The 20,573-nt window shown below is 40.2% G+C and overlaps 2 protein-coding genes across 4 annotated transcripts in view; one reads left to right on the top strand and one right to left on the bottom strand.

Annotated features, from left to right (window-relative positions):
• Positions 1-2,451: 2,451 nt before the first annotated feature.
• Positions 2,452-7,128, bottom strand: LOC136446013 (nascent polypeptide-associated complex subunit alpha-like). 2 transcript variants are annotated; one of them, XM_066444280.1, is made up of 7 exons: positions 7,014-7,128; positions 6,305-6,369; positions 5,417-5,508; positions 4,545-4,769; positions 4,026-4,157; positions 3,219-3,341; positions 2,452-2,572 (listed from the first exon to the last, which is right to left on the bottom strand). In XM_066444280.1, the coding sequence occupies exons 2-7, from the start codon at positions 6,366-6,368 to the stop codon at positions 2,558-2,560; spliced, it is 651 nt and encodes a 216-aa protein (XP_066300377.1). In that variant the 5' UTR covers position 6,369; positions 7,014-7,128; the 3' UTR covers positions 2,452-2,557. The 2 variants fall into 2 exon arrangements, with proteins under 2 accessions (XP_066300377.1, XP_066300378.1); XM_066444281.1 differs by having other exon boundaries at positions 7,008-7,122.
• Positions 7,129-8,231: 1,103 nt separating this feature from the next.
• The window catches only part of LOC136446610 (uncharacterized), a 102,630-nt gene continuing 90,288 nt past the window's right edge, over positions 8,232-20,573 (top strand). Inside the window, exon 1 of one of the 2 annotated variants that reach the window (XM_066445075.1) lies at positions 8,232-8,295. Coding sequence is in view for 1 of the 2 variants with exons in the window: in XM_066445064.1 (XP_066301161.1) it covers positions 19,565-19,646 (82 nt within the window). In the remaining variant the exon portion in view is untranslated. Of the gene's footprint in view, positions 8,296-18,594; positions 19,647-20,573 lie in introns of those variants that run through there. The other variant, XM_066445064.1, reaches the window with a different exon arrangement.

Genomic DNA, 20,573 nt, shown 5'->3' with positions numbered 1-20,573 from the left:
AAAACCCCTTTACATACATAATCATCATACATAATTCTTATTCAACGAGTTGAAGCAACTATATAGTTTCGCTTCCAGTATTCGAACATCATTTCAGTCATGTCTGCTTTAAAAATAACAAAATGTCACCATTATAAGACCATTCAAGACATTTTTTTTCTTCAGTTGAATAAATGGTATATTATAGGGTGTGGTGTTTCAATGTGTTTGTTACCTTGATTAGGCCCCCAAAGAAAACAAGAGCTTTTAAAAAAAGCTGGCGTTTCGGCTACGTTTATGAGTGTGAATTGTCTTTTCCCTTTACTTGAAGTAAAATCTGCCAGAGGAAGTCACTCAAGGGCTGTTCAGTCTATAAGAAAAATTGTCATTTTGGGAAATGAGTACTGTTTTAATAGAGAAAGGCAGATTGGGGAAAGCAATTTTGAAGTTACGTCACTTAACTTAAGTGCTTTTGAAAAAGCTGGTCTTGGCCTACAACTTGTACTTATTTGTAAAATGTACAATAGGCTCATTATAAAAGCTATCAAAGTAATTATGTACATGGCACGCAATAAAACATAAAATTTGAAAAAGCACCATTGAATCATCAGCACTATGGTAATTAAGTGAAATAGAAGTTCATAACAGCTAAGGTTCTATCTAAAATGACTACCAAATGTCAAACAAATCAACAGCTACCTCATCCGTATTATTCTGGTTTCCGCATTTACAACATTTCTTCCTTATTTTCCTGGGTAATTTTGCTAAAATTCATGAAAATTCCCATAGTTTTGTGCCGAGCGGCGCCACTTTCCACGTCCGTGTTGTCTGAATGAAGTCGATACTGAACAATGGAGCATTTGCTACTGTAACAAAGGATCGCTGTTTTGCAAACAACATCAAGAGCCTCTGTTTACATCGGGGATAGAAGTTTAGTGGCGAGTGTTTTGCAAGAATCATCTTACCGCGCATAGGAGCCGCTGCACGATATTTTCCATTACAATGAACAGAAAAATTCGAATGCCGGGTTTGGAATCTATGAAGTCCTGTTCATAAGACAAAGGCCTTGTATATATTAAATGAATATTTAAAAATAACAAATATAAAATATTTCTTTATTTATTAATGAAAAAATGATATTCATAAATATGATATTGATAGATTAATATACTATCAATATATATTTTTGATATTCAATATCTAAAAAGAAAAAAAAAATCCATGCACGGACACGAACCCGGATCTTCTGGGTCCGAAGTGCTTCGCGTTGCCAGATGGGCCAAGCTGCGGTACGAAACCCGTCACTCTGTACGTAATGCTATAACCTCACTATATGGTATCATTTATGCCGATTTTTGGTCGTTTTCTTGACGAAACCATTTTTTTTCTTCTGCAATCTTGTGGAATAGATGTAATATGGTCATTTTTCAGGATATCAAAGTCCGAAACCACAATGCAATGATATTTCCGAACAGTTGTAGCAGTTACATGCGGTCGCCCTCCTGTGTGTCATGCAAATGTAGCCTGCTTGCCTTTTCGTGCTCCCTTGCCATATAAGGCAACGGCTATACAAGGATTTGGGAACGTATTGCCATATAAGGTCTTATTGTGTGCGACACAGTGTTGAACCAAGCTTCCTTGCTTCCTGCCTGCCTGCAAGGTAAAAGCCAGGACATTGCGTTCCGGCGCGAAGGCGCCGATACGCAAAAAAGGGTACTTCCCAAATTGCAAGATACAATATTTGTTTTACGGCTTTTCAAAAGTATGTTTTCTCTCCACTCGCTATGCTGGGTTCCAAACTGGTTGCCATGTTCACTGTGACATCATTGGTAGTAGTCCTAATTATATTAGTCTGCGGCAGAAACCTAGAGTCTGAAGAAGTATTTTTCAATGGTGTGATGTTCAGTAACAGAACAGTGTACATTTAGTGTAAACGTGTTAATTACATGTACCTTCACCAAGAAGTTTATATTTCTTTAGCCATTTGAGTGTCTGTATGTATGTTTGTAGACAGCATAACTTATTAAGTAGTTGTAGATGGGTCCATATGATATTTGGCAAGTGGGTAGGTGTCGGGAAAACAGAGGCCAAGTTTGATAATGGGCACCTAGCAACTTTCTACAGCACTGCAGCGGAACTCTCAGTTTTGATAACTTATGTTCTGGACATGACCATATGCCATGGCTGTCATTTCTGAGTGGTAGATAGCTCTTAGGACATTGTTGAACACAATAAGAAAATGTTGTACAAGGTTTCTATATCTCTTAAAGTATGGACCCAAACACTACAGAGACCGACAGGTTTCAGGGTATTATTTACTTTATTTGAGGACAACAGAATCAACGTACATTGTAAGGGTACAGGATCATGATTCAACCATATCAAAACCATTCAAGTCTTTTGAAAGCAGATTCAAACAGAAAAAATAAGAAATAGTGTACATAGGAAGGCTTTAATTTTCATTTGGATTGATTAGAACATCTAAAATCTCTTCCGTCTTGTTGATGTTGATTATTGTAGCTGTACAGACTGGGGTTTAGTATGGACAAGCAGGGGAGACTGGTGACACTCTGTGCTGTTACATCGTCAACTCCTGCAAATCAAAGAGAAAAACAGTCAAAAATTGTGAAACACATGAATATTAAGAATGATTATGGCAAGGATTGCCTGAAAACTGTCAGAATTTTCCTTGAAACACATGTCTTTGTTGACTTGTATACAACATATAAATAAACAAATGGTTATACTAATACTGCATTGCCCACACAAAAGAAGCCACAGTAAAAATTAAGATCTTGCACGAAATTACAAAACACTGGACTATAGAAGACCCTGAAGACAATAGAATCTGGTCTATGTGGACAGGTGGTCACTATAGACAGGATTCTTATGATTGCCAAGGGACCAACAAAGTGGTCACATTGGCCAGGTGATCCTTATGTAGAGGTGGTACAGAGATAATATTTTATTCATTTATTGTTTGACTGTAGTATAATAGATTGATTGAGATGGTATGCAAATCCTTCACTTGACTTAGCATTCAAGAGATTTGACAACAATGTTTCAAACTGTGATCAGAAAGCCTTTATTTTTATCCGAAATACATGTTCCGCCACGTGGCCACTTTTCAACAAGGTCGATGTGAAATGGAGGGGCAGGAGTCACGAATAAAGAGTACAAAATAAACTTAACGTAAACAATATCAACACAATCATAAATAGTGATGCCTTGGTACTTACCATAATAGCATTGACAATGTCGTTGTTATTGTTTTTCAGGGCCTTGACGGCCTTTGCACGTGAGATGTTAGCCTGGGACATCACAAGTTCAATGTCCTTGGGCTCAACACCAGAGTCGTCAACCTGGAAGAAGAAATAATACAAGACGTGTAAAAACATTTGTTATACCTGGGCTGTAATGATTGTTAGGGACGTCCTCCTGTGGGCACCAAAACATGGACATGCAAGTGTAGGCAGACCTCACAAGACCTACATACAGCAGCTGTGAGGATGCAGGATGCACACCAGAAGATCTGCCAAGAGCAATGGAGGACAGGGAGGACTGGAGGAGGAGGGTGTTGTCCATCCGTGACATTCTCACTACAAGATGATGATAAAATGAAGGCATAATAATAAATTGAGACGGGTGTTCTGGACCCTGTGGTTTTCTACGATATCTAAACCTGAACTATGACTGGACAACACTGCTTGGCATGACATTGACAGCAGCTATCTATTGTAAACACACTTTACTAAATAAGTCAGAAGTTATCAGTCTTTCATGAGGCCCAAGCCCCTCCATGTGTACATTACAAGGGTCCCTTGCAGATGCATTTTTGGGGCATAACAATCTCCATGTTAAATACAGGTGAAACACTTGTCTGCCACACCTAATAAATTTCTCCCATAGCCCTACTGACCTCAGGAAAATGGAGAAGTACAAAACAAAACATGGAGATTGAAGTATTTGACCTATGTGAAGCTATTCTCCTATTGGTTGATCTAATGTTGATTGACAGCTTGGATTAGCCAATCAGAGATGCTCACCTCCTCTTCCTCTTCGCTCTCCTCCTCGGGGACTGCGGTAGTGATCTTGCCTGGTTCGGGGACCGTGGACATCTCGGGGGCCTTGAACTTCTCAGCAGCCTGCATCTGGGCCTGCTGACTCAAGTCTTCAATCTGGAAACAGCAGAATACATTAACTTAAAATTTAGAATACGCCTTTCATCTGCAGTTGAAAAGAAACCTTAAACATACATGTACCATGTTGATGTAGTTGGATAATCCTACCTTTCGATATGGAATACTTTCCCAAAAAATTCAATACATTTGTGTCGGAGGGTTGGCAATGTACATGCACTGTACTTGAGGATTGTGGCAATAGCGAACTCAAAACACAGCGAATACCTTATTTTCCTTTTCATCGTGAAAGAAAAGGTCCCCGCAAAAGAAATGTATTTACAGTAATAACAGATTTGCAAATAGTACGGACAAATAAGTATGTGTAGTTTCGGTACCTGTATAGAATTACAAGCATTGCAGGACAGTGAAAAATCAAGATCTCACCTTTGCCTCACCGAAGACGATGTATGTATCTGATGCTGGGCTTTTGTAGACGTCGGGTTTTGTTATGACGAAGAGGATATTTTTGGATTTTCTAATGGTGACTCTGCTGACCCCAGTGAACTGCTTCAGCCCCAGCTTGGACATGGCCTTGCGAGCCTTCTTCTCCTGACGACTCTGCTTGGCCTTACTGACGGGCTCCTCCTGGATACCCGCCATCTGGGCCATCTGTGGAACCACAGGGAGCAAAATAAATGATTGTAAGAAAGGTAAAGGTAGTCCCCATAGCCTTTGAGGCGTAAGGGCCGAGTTTCTAAAATCACTGTATCTAGGGCATATGCACCAGTAGCCTTCAAGTTTGATCCAATCTAATAAGTCCCAGTGCATTCGGGATGAAATGTAGACAACCAGGGAGCAAAATCAATGATTGCAAATAGGTAAAAAAAAATATTTCTTTTTACGATTTTTGGTGGCAAATGTGCTAGATGTTGGCACAACGGCGCACCAAATCAGTAGTTTGTTTTTGGCACACGTTTAGACGGATTAGCCAAACAGGCTCTGTGGGCATCACTTCACCGACAGGGAAGGTCGTGTATTAAATTGACTTTTGCAATGGCCTTTTCCTTAATCAATATATAAGTATTTGGCATTCTTTTCAAAACTTAAAAATACAACATGGGTAGTCCTTATGTCCTATCTATATTCATCAAACAAAACCTTTCTTTGTTCTTAATTCTTCAAAAGTCGAAGAAACGCACACGCACTGGTAGTCTTCAAGTTTGATCCAATCTCATAGGTCCCAGTGCTTTTAGAATGAAATGTAGACAACCAATAGATCTTAAAATGACTAAATAACGTGATGTGAAAGCCCTGACCTGCTCCTGTTGTGAAGTCGGCAGTCCATCTCCAGCATCCTCCAGCTCAGGTAAGGAGTCATCGCTGTCTGACTCTGTGTCTTCACTACTCACTACAAGACAACAAAGTGTTTTACAAAGAAGTTTAGAACAATATCTATGACCCACATTACAAGTAAGTAATCATATGTAGATGACAAAGACTAGATTTTTTTTTCAAATAAAATGCCATAATTTTCAAGCTATATTGCTGATATTGTATGGGAGGGCAACTTCTTAAGTTAATTATACACCTGTTTTGCCCCTCATTCACAATGTTATCAATTCAAAAAAAGAAAACGCAATAAAATTAGGATAAAAGTAAGCGTTTGTATGATACCTTCACATGTTATTGCTCTGTAAATTCCTACTGTTCTAACAATAGCCCTATTTTCTTTCTAAGATACATTTCTCAAGACTTGAAATTAACATTAACTTCAAATACATGTCTCCATTGACAAACTGATGTTAACAAATCTTTCTCAAGTGCAGTCAACATTTACTTCAAAATCAGTTATGAACTATACAATACAATGGCTAAAACAAATAGCACCTATTAAAATGCTGTCAGCTGAACAAAAGAATTTAGGCAAACGACTGCAAACAGTTATAAACATGCACAACAGGTGCATAAATACTGGAGAATAGGGGGAGGGGGGCAGCGATAGGAAAATAACATAAAACATTTAAAAAGCACCACTTACAACACAATTTATAGTAAAGTTTACGAGTTTTCAATTTTTTTCCCCATTTTTGCTGCGCACAGTTCTTTTTTTCTTATACATTTCTCATATGAGTCATCATGTTTGTATTGAATAGCACATGGCAACTGTAAGAGACAAAGAGTTATACTATTCTATAGGTACATACCTTGCTTCTGTTCTGCTGGCTTAGTCTCTACTTCAGCCATGTCTACTTCAGTTAATTCGGGCATTCTGTAAATAATAACGACCATAATATCATAATTCATTACAACTTTAAAAGGTAGTTTGATTATGTCGTGACTAGACATGGGGAGGGGGGCGACAGAGAGAAGAAAATTATAACATGAAACCTTCCTGACATAAATAATGGTTTTTAAATTGCACCAGGATATAGGTAAGAGCTTTTCATAACAACATTGGTAAAAGAAAATCATTAAATATCACAAAAATATCGAAGAATGGAGAAAGTAGGTCCGCATGTATTTGTCTGATAATCTGCCCCCCTCCCCAATACTTTCATTTCTCATACTGCGTCAAAATGCTCCAAACACACAAAAACTTCATAACATAAGCATTATGCCACTCGTTGTTATGCCTGTAGCTTGTGATTTTCGAAAGCAAGTGGAAAATGTTGTTGTCACACTCGTTAGAGCGGGATTTTCACCCTCACATCGATTCCAAATTTAGCCATGCCCATGCTTCAAGTCATCCACACATCCCTGTCGTGCTTTTACATTTCTCAGTTTTATCGTGCGTTAACGTCGGAATAACAGCGTAAGATAATCCTCTATAGTCTTTAGAATTATTCACAGCACACTTGGTTAAAAGAAATGGTTATCTAGAAGCCCGATGCGGGCGGATTCACAAACCTTTACCAGATTTTCCCCGAGGTTCCCCTGGCTTTCACGAAAGATGGCGCGAGTTTAAGTTTCGTCACTTCCGGATACCAGGATTTCATTTCCGGTCTCGCCTGCGTTTGCGAACTCTCGCGGTAAAACACGCGAGACTTCGCGAGAGTTTGCGAAAGTGGAAACAAAGACTTGAAAGAGGGCGGGACCATTCAAACACGTGAGTTTTACTTTCTCTGCTCACCTGGTCAGGTAGAAATGGTTGCATAGCCACTAATAGTGTGTATTTTACCCAAAGCTGCTAAATTCATATGTGAAAACCAGCATGTGAAGACCAATTAAAGTGCCTTTAGTAAACATTTGTATAATCTTGCATATCAAATTGAGATAAAAAAAAAGAGCAACAATTAACCTTCTGTCTGCTAAAGGTGCTTCTGTGCACCAAAGTCATACCATTCAAAGCATAAGGCAGCAGTGAAAGGTTAAGAAATGTCATGAAACAATACTCTAGTCTAGTGGACGAAAAACGGGGCATATGATAAAACGGTCACAATCTTCCCCACCAACCTCTGCTTGGAGAGTAATGAAACAACAGGTCAAAAATTTCATCAGTAATTTTCTCCCATCGATCACTGATAGGACAGAATTTGATTATTTGGAGCTCCTCGACATCTCACCTGATTAGTACAGTCTGCTAATGACATCATGTCCATGTAGGTTACTGAGGAATGGTGTCCCAGATCCAACTGTGTCAGTCAGACAAAACTTTATATGGAGGGAACTGGGCCTCAAGGCATTGGCCACACCAATTTATTTCCTTGCTTCTGGTAGCAAGAGGATAATAATAGCAGAGGGCAAGGAGGAAAAATTTGATTAAGGGTTAATGACCTGCCCTGAGGGATATATGGTGTCATAACGCCTTGTCATGTGCTATAACCACCAAATAAAACCACTGCAGAGTGAAAGATGCCAGTTGACTTGAGGGAAGTCGGCTCTATAATCTAGTGAGACAAAATTTAGTCAGAGGTCTGTGTGTTTTGAATTTCAATATTAACTAATGTCAAAGTACAAAATACATATTTGAAAATATACTCTTAGTATTTGAAATACTATTGCACCAGAATAATGAAATATTGAATGAAAATAGATTTGCAGAAATGTCAGTATATTTGTTTAATGTCTACTAGTATATATATGCCTTAATCTATCATATTGTTTAAGGTTGATACATCTCTTTTTTTTATAAAACAGGTCAAGGACATTACGTGACAGAGACTTCATGTCTACAGCAAGTGGCAAGTTTGATAAGGTAAGCACAATTGATTATGGGTGGTGTCGGTAGTTGCTGGTGGTAGAGCTAATTAGTCTTGTAGCTTTGTAATACTACATGCGTAGATCAGGGCAAAGTAGAATAATAGGTACCAATCTGTCATACCCAGTCATGCATTTGTTTGTGTATGTCTTGTACAATATACTATTTTGTGATATATCTACATGTATGATGCTTTTATTCCACACCAATATGATTCCATGGTTCTTGGACATTTTCATGTAAAATTTTAGCGAGAGGACATCATGAAAACAGAGGGCTGGGGTGAAAACTGGCATCTGACTCTGTTCCCCCCTCAAACTATGGTACTGACTTTCCCCTCGGAGTCTCTTTTCATGTTTTCATTTGAATCTAGCATTATTGGTTTTAAATCCAAGAAAGCAGCCACACAATTGATTCTTATATTGGTCTACGGAAATCTTGAAGTGCATGGTTTGAAGACTTTTGTAAATCGCCATGGGACAGTCAAGATGGATAGGCTATTGCTTTATTTTCACACCCAATTCAATCTGGGCTTATTTTCCAATAGCTGTGATATAATGGCACACGATATACATGCAGTAGGTGATATATCATGAGAGATTGCACCCGAAACCAAAGCATTGTGTGCATTGTTATATTACAATATTGTAATCAGCCTGCGTATTGCCTTACAGCCCTCTTTTCATAAATGCTCTTGCCTTTACGCTACTTTCATCATGCAATTTCCGCAGCTCATTGAAAAACCAATATGGTGATGTGATTCTGTAGTCTGGCAAGGTGACAAAATACCTGTGCACATACCTGATGGTTTTCCAATAGCCGAGATTGTGTTCTTTTAAACATTGCCTTTATGACGATCTCTGGGGTGGTATCGGTGCAAGATTGCACATTTCAATTCAGGGCTCGAAATTCTTTTTTGGGGAATAGGTGCACCGGTGCACCTAACTAAAAAATTTAGGTGCACAGAAAGCATTTTGGGTGCACAACATAAAATGAAGTAGAATGTTAGCAACACATATTTACAAATCCTACTGTCTGGAGAAGGGTTTGCCGAGGCGCCACGCTCCCTTTGGGAGCTTCTGGATCTGAGTGAGTGAGTGACTACTGCCTCTCTCAAGAACTTCAGTCTGAAATTCCATAGCTAACTTAAAAATGTCAAACAAGTAATATATCAAGGTACAACAAAGGTTATATTGCTTTTTCTGACACTTAAATTTCAAGAATATTCTGTAAGTACAATAGTACCTTTTCTCGATAGCCTACAAAAATATCTAGGTGCACTGGTGCACCCACAGTCAAATATTAGGTGCACAGCTCCAATTTTGGGTGCACAAAGGTGCACGCAGTATTTCGAGCATTTGTAACCAGGGCCCTAGCCAGTGCCCATCATTCTGTCGTTATTACTTTTGCTAGAAAGTTATATTTTCGGTTTTGCTATGGTAGAATGCAAACAGGATAACTGTATTGTGAAACAAGCTGCTAGAGGGTCCAAACTTATGGCAAGAGCTGTCTGCCACCCACAGGTGTGGAAACACAAACGGACAGACAGACAGATAGACAGATAGACAGACATGCCAGAAGTAATACCTGCACTTTTCATGGATGTAATAACAAACACATTGTGACATTTGCATGTTGAAAATGTCTGCAAACTTCATATTATACAGCAATCATCTTGGTTGCTTCTGAAAGAGTAATCAAAGCGTATTTTCATTACGTATGCATGTTCCCCCAGGCTCTAACAGTGCACCTGCTTGATAAACTAGGTGCTTAATGCAGTGGTGGCAATTACAAATGACTGATGATTCCAACTGGAATACCGAGATAACGCAACAACCATTGTGTCAATAATGCTTACAGTACAGAATCGTGGAAATTAGTCAAATCAGCGCTGGAAATAATGGAGGTAATATTTCCAGTGCTTAGTGATTGATGGTCTTGAATTTGTAATCATTACTTTGCCATCAATGTGGCAATTAATGTTTTTTTTAAAGTGTTATAATGACAAATGTAAATCATTAGTATCTTGTGTAATTTTCACTTAATCATTTTCCAAACTCAGTATTAAAGTTCATGTAATAGTTGACACTGTTTTCACTTATTTTGTATTTTTGTCCTGTTAATAGACTGACGCATATTTTGCTAATAGGTTGGGATCATTTTTTGATTGAGGGCTTACTTCTGTTATAAATGGTGTGAAACAATTTTCATAAGTGCTCATGACAGTTCTCTGATGTCTTGAATGGTATTTATACAGTTACTAGCACTTCTTTTGCACATTAAGATGTATTTTCCCTAAAGGCCTTCTCTGTCGTCCCTGTCCCTGGTGCTGAATAACATTCACACTGACACCCACTGCCATCTCTGTCCCTTGTGCTGAATAACATTCACACTGACACCCACTGCCATCCCTGTCCCTGGTGTTGAATAACATTCATACTGACACCCACTGCCATCCCTGTCCCTGGTGCTGAATGACATTCACACTGTCACTCAGTGCCATCCTGTCCCTTGTGCTGAATGACATTCACACTGTCACTCAGTGTCATCCTGTCCCTGGTGCTGAATGACATTCACACTGTCACTCAGTGCCATCCTGTCCCTTGTGCTGAATGACATTCACACTGTCACTCAGTGTCATCCTGTCCCTTGTGCTGAATGACATTCACACTGTCACTTAGTGCCATCCTGTCCCTTGTGCTGAATGACATTCACACTGTCACTCAGTGCCATCCTGTCCCTTGTGCTGAATGACATTCACACTGTCACTCAGTGTCATCCTGTCCCTTGTGCTGAATGACATTCACACTGTCACTCAGTGTCATCCTGTCCCTGGTGCTGAATGACATTCACACTGACACTCGGTGCCATCCTGTCCCTTGTGCTGAATGACATTCACACTGACACTCGGTGCCATCCTGTCCCTTGTGCTGAATGACATTCACACTGTCACTCAGTGTCATCCTGTCCCTGGTGCTGAATAACATTCACACTGACACTCACCACCATCTCTGTCCCTGGTGCTGAATGACATTCACACTGTCACTCAGTGTCATCCTGTCCCTTGTGCTGAATGACATTCACACTGTCACTCAGTGTGATCCTGTCCCTTGTGCTGAATGACATTCACACTGACACTCACCACCATCTCTGTCCCTGGTGCTGAATGACATTCACACTGACACTCAGTGTGATCCTGTCCCTTGTGCTGAATGACATTCACACTGACACCCACGACCATCCCTGTTCCTGGTGCTGAATGACATTCACACCGACACCCACGGCCATCTCTGTCTCTTTTGATGAATAACATTCACACTGACACCCACTGGCATTGCTGTTCCTGGTGCTGAATGACACACTGACACTGTCATCTCTGTTGCTGAATAACATTCACACTGATACTGCCATCCCTGCCCCTGGTTCTGAATGGCATTCACCCTCACGATGCCATCCCTGTCCCTGGTGCTGAATAACATTCACACCGACACTGCCATCTCTGTCCCTGGTGCTGAATAATATTCACACTGACACTGGCATCCCTGTCCCTGGTGCTGAATGACATTCGCCCTCACGATGCCATCCATGTCCCTGGTGCTGAATAATATTCACACTGGCACTGCCATCCATGTCCCTGGTGCTGTATAACATTCACACTGACATCTACTGCCATCCCTGTCCCTGGTGCTGAATAACATTCACACTGACACTGCCATCCATGTCCCTGGTGCTGAATAACATTCACACTGGCACTGCCATCCATGTCCCTGGTGCTGTATAACATTCACACTGACATCCACTGCCATCCATGTCCCTGGTGCTGAATAACATTCACACTGGCACTGCCATCCATGTCCCATGTACTGTATTTTGACATTCACACTGACACTGCCATCCATGTCCCTGGTGCTGAATAAAATCCACACTGGCACTGCCATCCATGTCCCTGGTGCTGAATGACATTCACACTGATACTGCCATCCATGTCCCTGGTGCTGAATAACATTCACACTGACAATGCCATCCCTGCCCCTGGTGCTGAATGACATTCACACTGACACCCACTGCCATCTCTGTCCCTGGTGCTGAATAAAATCCACACTGGCACTGCCATCCATGTCCCAGGTGCTGAATGACATTCACTCTGACACTACCATCCCTGTCCCTGGTGCTGAATGATGCTGAAATCTTGCTTGGAAAAATTTGATCATACCTGTAAACTGGTACAAGTGACCACCGCTACATAAAGATGACCTGGTTAAAGATCACTTTTTGTTCATCGCATAGAAATATTTTCCCAATTGAAACAAGAATTAAGAATCCTGTCTTGAGTGGCCTTCAAGGGCAATTTTTACATGTATATGAAAATCTTTATTCTACTCCCAAAAATGCTACAATTTCATATCCAAACTTACTCCTGGTCATTTCTTAAATATTGAGCTGTTGGAAGATTTGATAATTGAACCTGACTTGTAAACTTTCCTTCAAAATTGAGTTATTCTATATATTTTTTTAAATGTTGACGAGAAACCCCCAGGCAGATAACTGATTTAACACCTGAACAAATTGATTATCAGGAATCTATGCTTTGGTGAGCCCAACTATATATCAGAATGACCTCAATATATCAAACCCGGATGCCTTTGGCAGTAATTCCTTGATTTTGCATCCTGAATTACGGAGTCACAGCTTTTATTATATAGATTTATTTCTCATCTAGTTGTTCAGCCGCCCCTGACTGGACTGCACCCCCATTCATCATGGACTGTCACTTGGTAGTTGTTACATCTGATTCATATCCTAGCCCCGGGACTTTTCATTTAATATTCATGGGGAGGGTGCCAGGAGATGTCTCATCTGTGCAAATTGGGAAATGGGTGGGGACCACTCATTGATTATACCTCTAGTTAATGTCTTAGAGGGAAGGGATGAAAGGGATTGTTCATTTTGTGCGTGGTAGAGCAGTGCAAAGATTAGATTTCAGCAGAGGGGATAGTGGATTTAAAAAATGGCCAAACAGGCTAGTTGGTACAGTGCTCACTTTGCACTCTAGTGTTGAAACTCCAACCAGGTGATACCAAAGACTTACTGCTTTCTCTGTTTAGCACTTATGGGACAGAGTATGGGACTCAAGCACACACCACTACTGGTGTACTAACAATTTACTGTTACAGCACTTGCACAACTGTGTGGCCCAAGGGCTGAAGTATTGGAGATGGGCACAGCCTATACACCAAGTTGTCTTTTTCCTTTCCTTAACATGTATATACATATGTATTGTAAAGCCGTTCTGTCTATGTATATGTATATGTATGTATTTACTGAATAAAGAGTACACCAAATTGTCAGAAGGATTTTAACTCATTTAAGGAACAAAGCGGAGGATACTCATTAAATTTAATCACTGCAGCGTTACGTTATTCTCCGAAGACAGATCCATCAGCCTGAGGGGTGCCTCATTAATTTTTCATCAGGGTGGAGCTGAGGGACCATTCAGTTGACATCTTTGGCTAATGGGTAGAGAAATCTGCGCTGAAAGGCCAAATGTGACAAGTGTAGATTTTGTCAGTAAAAATTGACCCCTTCAATCAAATAATGGCTTGTAGTCATTATACGAATCGAATGAGGTCAAGTAGTATTAGAAATCTCCTATGTCATGTTGTATTGTATTTTGATGCTTGTTACCATATTGATATATAGCACTAACACTGCCACTGTAACCTAGATTTAGGTTATGCAAATGTGTGTATGAAAGAATAAAAAGAACTTTACTGCACAACAATTGTACACGGTGCAATGTATGGCAACAACTATTAAACATAGTACAAATAATACTTTGCATTAAATACTTCGTGTTTTTCTCTCTTTTGGAAGTAGTTGTTAGGAAGTTGGCATCATGTTCCATTTACTGATAATCAATGAAATATAGTTATTGATTCAGAAGGCTTGTTTTTGGTAAAAAAATGTCTTTCTTACAGTAACTGTAATTACAAGTATATTTTACGTTTGAGGATTTGTTAACTTGGTACTAGGTAAAACTATACCTGGTCTAGTTAGATTATGTTTTAAGCCTTGCAGTTTTCCAGTGCCTACCTATTTATTAGCTAGATGGTGCACACTCCAGTAATTCTCCCAGGTAGTGCCTTGAGTATGTTCAAAGTTTGTCTCTTTCTGTGATTTTTTCCTCAGTCTTTTTTATACAAGTCGGTTTTATCCCATGCTGAAACTCCCAATTTTGCACAATTTATTATTCTTGATATGAAAATAATTTTTTTGTGTCAAATATATCAAAATTAAAGAGGTATAAGAGTTCAACAAACACGACTTATTTGGTCTTGAAGCTGAGGGGCTATCCTTCTATCCTTAATATGCGGTATGAAATGAATACACTTGTTTTACTTCAGAATTATTCCCTGGAAGCAGCGGTCGCTAGACTTGAGGTTGTCATCAACACTCTTGGAATTGAAACCCAAAATAAAATGCGGTGTGCTCCCTTTGGGAAACTTTTGTTATTCATTGCAGGTGTACATGATTTATCTTGGTCCCAATACTCTTCCTTAGGGTACACCAGAGTTGAGATGACTCTCTAGCGGGTCCAATCATCCGGGATCTTTAAGCCACCTCCTCTACAGACAATGACAGATTGTTCCAATTACTGATGGCTTCACACTACACAACATCCATGGACTGTTCTATCCTTGTTGTAAACGCTCAAGAGGTATCGTAGGTTGCTGTTAATGTTAGATCCATGTTATAGCCATAGATTTTCTAATTCCCATGGTTTTGTTCCACATTGACGGTTTAATGTCACGCTTTGGGCGGGCATTCACTTAGCAGACCACCAGGGATGGTGACAAGTGCCTGATCAGCATGTTGTTAGAGATAGGAGTGACACTTGTGTTTTCAGCTTGCTTTTGGTGTAGAAAATGATACTATAACATCACTTATTTTTTGCGAGGAATTCCTCTTGAAGGATATTAAAGGGGAAAGAACATTTCATATTGTTTTGAGTTCAGGGTTGAGGCAATTCCGAGGTATAGCAGAGATAAGAATGGAAAAGCTTGATATTCACTGTGCTATGATTTCACAGTACAGAGGTTACCGCCACTGATATTAAAAAATATACAGTATATCATACCGATGTATACGTTACTGCATGGTTATGTTACGACTAAGGTGAAGATACTTGAATGTATAGTTGTACAGTGGTATTGCAGCATTGAATTAAATCTTTTCATTGTGAAAGATATTTTAGAAATTAGACATTTACTGTCATTTATTTACATAATATGCAATGCTTAGAAATCATCTGAGATGAAAATGTTTCAAAGCAATGAGCTGAATTGCCCGAGGTGTTTTAATTCGGATGATATTCATCCCTCTGTCAAAGAAAAGTAATTATAGCTGAAGGCGATTAATTACAAAAGATGAGACGACCTCACATTTGTTCTGTGCATGGCTCCCAAGGTCATCAATTATACAAAGCCTGTTTCCAAGAAATTTCTTCTCAAACATCCAAGAGGAGAAGGAGAAGGCAACACCAAATTGATTTGTCGATTCTCGGATTTAAAGAAAAAACACGAAAAAAACAGGAAAGCGATGGAAGCAAAGCCTGAGGACCAGGTTTATGACTGGGTGCACTCTGCTTTTATTTTCCCTTTAGGCCACACCATTCTAATTTCTTGGTTAACGGAATTTAAAAAAAAAATGCTAGATTGGAAAATCAACAGAAAAACAGAATCTCAGAGGAAAGTTTGTACTTTGGTGCACACAATTTCAGGGAGTGAACAGGGTCAGGTCCAAGTTTTCACCCCAGCCTTCTGTTTTCTTAATTTTTTGTTGTTGCAAAAATTAAAAAAAAAAATCTGTTGACCAAGAAATTAAGATGGTGTGGCCTTAAAATGTCATAAAACCAAGGAAAAAAATTGGTGTGGCCTTAGGAAACCAGAGCCTAGAGCAGGGCACAATATTTCTTCTTCTTCGCCTTTCCATCGGACAATCTGTTCAACATCGTTGGACTCGTCCGTGGGCGGCTAGTCTTAAAAGCTCTGCTCTTGCAGAGTCTGCCACAAGCAGCGCAGGTGATGGCGGTTGTTTGGCATGGTGTGTGTCTCTTTTGCCTTCTACTTTCTAGCAACCTCGTTTAGCTCCAATACATAATACAATACATAATACAATATATATATATATATATATATATATATATATATATATATATATATATATATATATGCTGTATTTATCACAATTCCCTATGTTACACCATGTATCATTGGTCCACTAAAACAAGTTAACAACTCACTCGAGGCACATTTTATAGCTTTTGTCTTGCACCTTCTCTTCATTCTAAATCTAATACAGTTTGAAGATTGTAATTCAGAAAGCAATCTATCTCCATTACAGCCAAGGTGACCTCATGTGCAACCCTTTTAGTCTCTGTGGATGCAAAAGAATTGCAATTTCAACTGCTATATGTGGAGCAATCTGTCCTCAGGGACAAACCAGTGAGAGCCCGCCGTGTGTGTGTGTGTGTGTATAAACTTACTAGTGAGCCAAACTATAAGCTCAGGTTCACTGTTTGAACTGCACATGAAAAAGGTCAAAGGTGAATTAAGGTCTCTCACTTGTAGACAGAACTTACCAGGACCATACTTGATGCCATGTCCAGACAGTGTTTTTTTGATATCTAAGGGGCCTTCAACTTTGACATATTACCCACAATGCATCACACTGGGCATGCACGGTTTAAACCATGAAGTGGCTTATTGTGTTTAAAACAATTTTATTCAGGTACAATACGATGGGATTATAACCATGCATGGTAATAAGAATTAATTTTGTTTTGTATGAATATATTTATCAAACATATTTATGCAACATTCCTGAACCTCATGGCATTGACGCAACAATGGCAGGTGGAAAACTATTAAAAGGCAAAATATCTGATAAAGTCTATTTGTATGACATTTATAGTAATACTACAATGTAGTAGCATGAAGGGAGAAGTTGCCTTTGGCATAAACTTTCTTTTTAAACCTAGAATATACCTTTTGCTTTTGTTAGGAGTTAATAAAATGCCACCCTGTATGCCTTGTGTAATTAATAATGTTTGATTCATGGCACATGTTCCACAGAGTACAGCTGGGATTTATCTTGTAATGGATAAAACAGCTTACCTCTCCTCATGAGAAAATATTGTGCACACAATAATGATGATATGTCTGTTCTGTAACTGAATTAAAGTTTAGGCTTCAGGGAGGAATAGCTACACCTCAATTATGAATGACACCGGTGTCTTCAATCAAAAATAATAATTGAAAAATAGATGTCCCTCTGAAGATGATAAGGAAATGATGCTGTAAAAAGATGGTGCAATTCTAAACATTTGTTACTTTAGTTGGAGAAGTCTTTAAAATGTATGTCTGCAAGTAAAGCAATCTTGAAGATTTAATTTTTTCCTCAATTTAATATGGTTCATCAGAATCATGTATTTATTGCAGGTATCCATTAACAATGGGATATCCCACTTCTTAAAATGCTTGGGGGGTAGTTAAGATTCGTAATATGTAATTGTATACAGATATCGAATAATGATGATTTTGAGAGAAATAACAGCTTTAACTCTATTTATACTTGATACATTAATCAAGTGATGGAAGAAAAGTGAAATAATGTATAATAAAGAGTGTACGTAAGCAAATAAGAAGTTACATCAAGACTTACTAGACCGTCTTCACTAAAATGGTCGATTTTTTTAATACATATCTTTAAATATATTGAGGTGAAGGTCACCCTTACTGCATGGTGCCATTCCGTAACGCCAGTCTTCGGCGCATCGCCAATATTGTTACATCGAGGATGTGCGCACGTCTTGGTCAAGGTGTGTGTGACATCACAGCGTTTTCACACGGAGATTATTTGCACAATCACGTCCTTGTCAACGGTGGTTTGCACGTCGTACTGAACAGGCGCTGGAGGTCGGCTACTTTTGACCCCCCCCAGTCTGCTCTGGAGATGGATGTGGCCGATCCCTCACGGCCCGCCTCATTAAAATTGCAACAGGAGCGGGGGAAATGACATTATGGAGGGGTGCGTTTCACTGGGATCATCACGCATAAAGTGGTTCCATGTACTTTTCCCTTTCTCCCACTTCTCGATAGATAGCCTCTTTGGGAGCAGTATCTTCACTTTGGGACGGTCGGAGTCATGTAGTTTAGTTCAGAAGGGTTAATTACGATATATTAGTCCTCCATTAATTGATCCCTCTTGCATGTTGTATTTTCTAGAGGCCAGTTGGAGGGGAATGGTACGGCCCTAATGATATATTCCCCCAGGGTACTCCACACTGGTAATGTGCAGTCGCAGGTTCCTTTGTGCCGGGCTGATCGTTTTTTACAGCTGTGGAATTCGCTGACTATCACTGCCCGTTTTTTCCCGGGACATTTCAGTTCAAAAGACCGTTGGTAGGTTGTTACGTATTAGCCATCTCTATGGCATTCCATTGGCCTTTTTAATAAGGTATCTATTTTTATGAGGTCCTCCCTCCCGGGAGAAACATCTACCCGCTTCCCAAATTATCTCCGCCAAATTGGCCCTTCCTGGAATTTAATTTCCCGGTGATTTCTTCTGCAAATAGATACGGCTCAGTTTGGCTCTAGCTGCAGTCACGGTCGGAGGTGCTGAAGCTACTTCGTCTCACCACGTCCGCCAAAGCGTCGGCCAAAGTGCAGTGCAGATATGAGACTAAAATATTTATAGTGATCTATTGTCTCCAACCCCCATAACTTTATTTCTGTCGGAGATAAAGACGGACCTGGACGCGCGACCTCGAGATTGGAGGAAAACGCGTTCGCTCAAGGCGAGAAAGACCAGATCTCACGGAGATTGCCCAGGCACTTGGTTCCCCCGCATGGTAGCGTATCACGGTCCCGGAGCAAGTGGGATTTCAGCAGGTGATACGATTATCGTAGATAAACGATCACATCCATATTTAGCAGTGGATGGCAAGGGGCCCGAGGGAGGGCCCAATCACGTTTAACAGGTGGCGCAAGCAACCGTAATGAAGCCATTATCATGTGGGTAGTGCCGGTCGGCAGCAGTGGGACCGGACCAGGGACGTAACGGCTGGCAACATGCCACTCTGCCAGAACCAGCAACCTTCTCTTTGGCTGTGGAATGTTTCCGCGTAGATCAACGGGACCTTTGAGTGGATATTCTTGAGTCCGGAGTTACGTAAACGGAAAACGTGGCTGCAGGCAAAACGACCATGGAGGACGATTACGTAGAGGAAGAGGAGGAAAATTTGCACTGGGAAGAGGAAAATTACTTGCTGGAGCTGGAAAATGAAAGTAAGTCCGACCATTTTACGGTAACATGATATCCTATTAACGCCTTTCCTCCATTCCTTTTAGGTAATAGCCGTCATTGTGGTTGATGATATCTCCACTGATTGCGGAAATCGGTGCAGAAATCACACCACGAAAATAGCCCTGTCTGCAGAAATCTGCCGACGATCTAACCACACAGCAACAGCTCTGGGAAGGTGTGATAGCTATTGAAGGCAACTGGTACAAAGTGACATTCCGTCTGTTGATCAAATGTGCCGCGATGGCTGGAACGCCCATTAGCGGCTTAACCGTCCTAGCGTCGGAGAGATCCGAACAGCTAGTCGTACATCAGGCCGCATCACGGAAAAGACTCGACAGCCACGTTGTGTATAAAAGGTCGTTGTCGCAGGATCACACCCACACACAGAGCGGATTTGTGATGGTGGTGGGATGTATTTGTTGCGATGCTCGATGTTAAACAGGGCAGTCAGTGTAAAACGACATTTTCTGCCTCCGTGCTCCCTTTGTTGGCCGAGGCGTACCCTTGATAGTAGTGTTCTGTTATTTGGAATAAACTCAGCAGGAATGCGAACACGTAGGATGGAGGCTTTACCACAAGGAGATAAGAATAACACATGAGTTGCATTTCAGGGTGGGGATAATTAACCATATCTACTGGATGTTTTTTCAAGCGGATGATTAAGGCAACCACTGTGAAATAGAGTCTTCCGAATCACAGGAATGGTTCCTCCGACGGGCATTGATATTCCGGGCACAAGTTAGCTCCGATTAAGGCTAGGAAAATTAGAATGCCTGAGTTTTGTGGTAATAGCAAATTGGCAGGTAGTACATCAATTAGGAGCTAACACATTTGGAATTACATCTAGAGGGGTGATGGAGTGATCATTATTGTTGAACACATTGAGATTGGGTTTCCAAAATGCCTTG

This window comes from Branchiostoma lanceolatum, chromosome 12, assembly GCF_035083965.1.
Source record: "Branchiostoma lanceolatum isolate klBraLanc5 chromosome 12, klBraLanc5.hap2, whole genome shotgun sequence".
Lineage (NCBI taxonomy): Eukaryota > Metazoa > Chordata > Leptocardii > Amphioxiformes > Branchiostomatidae > Branchiostoma > Branchiostoma lanceolatum.
This window is presented reverse-complemented; position numbering and strand designations above follow the sequence as displayed.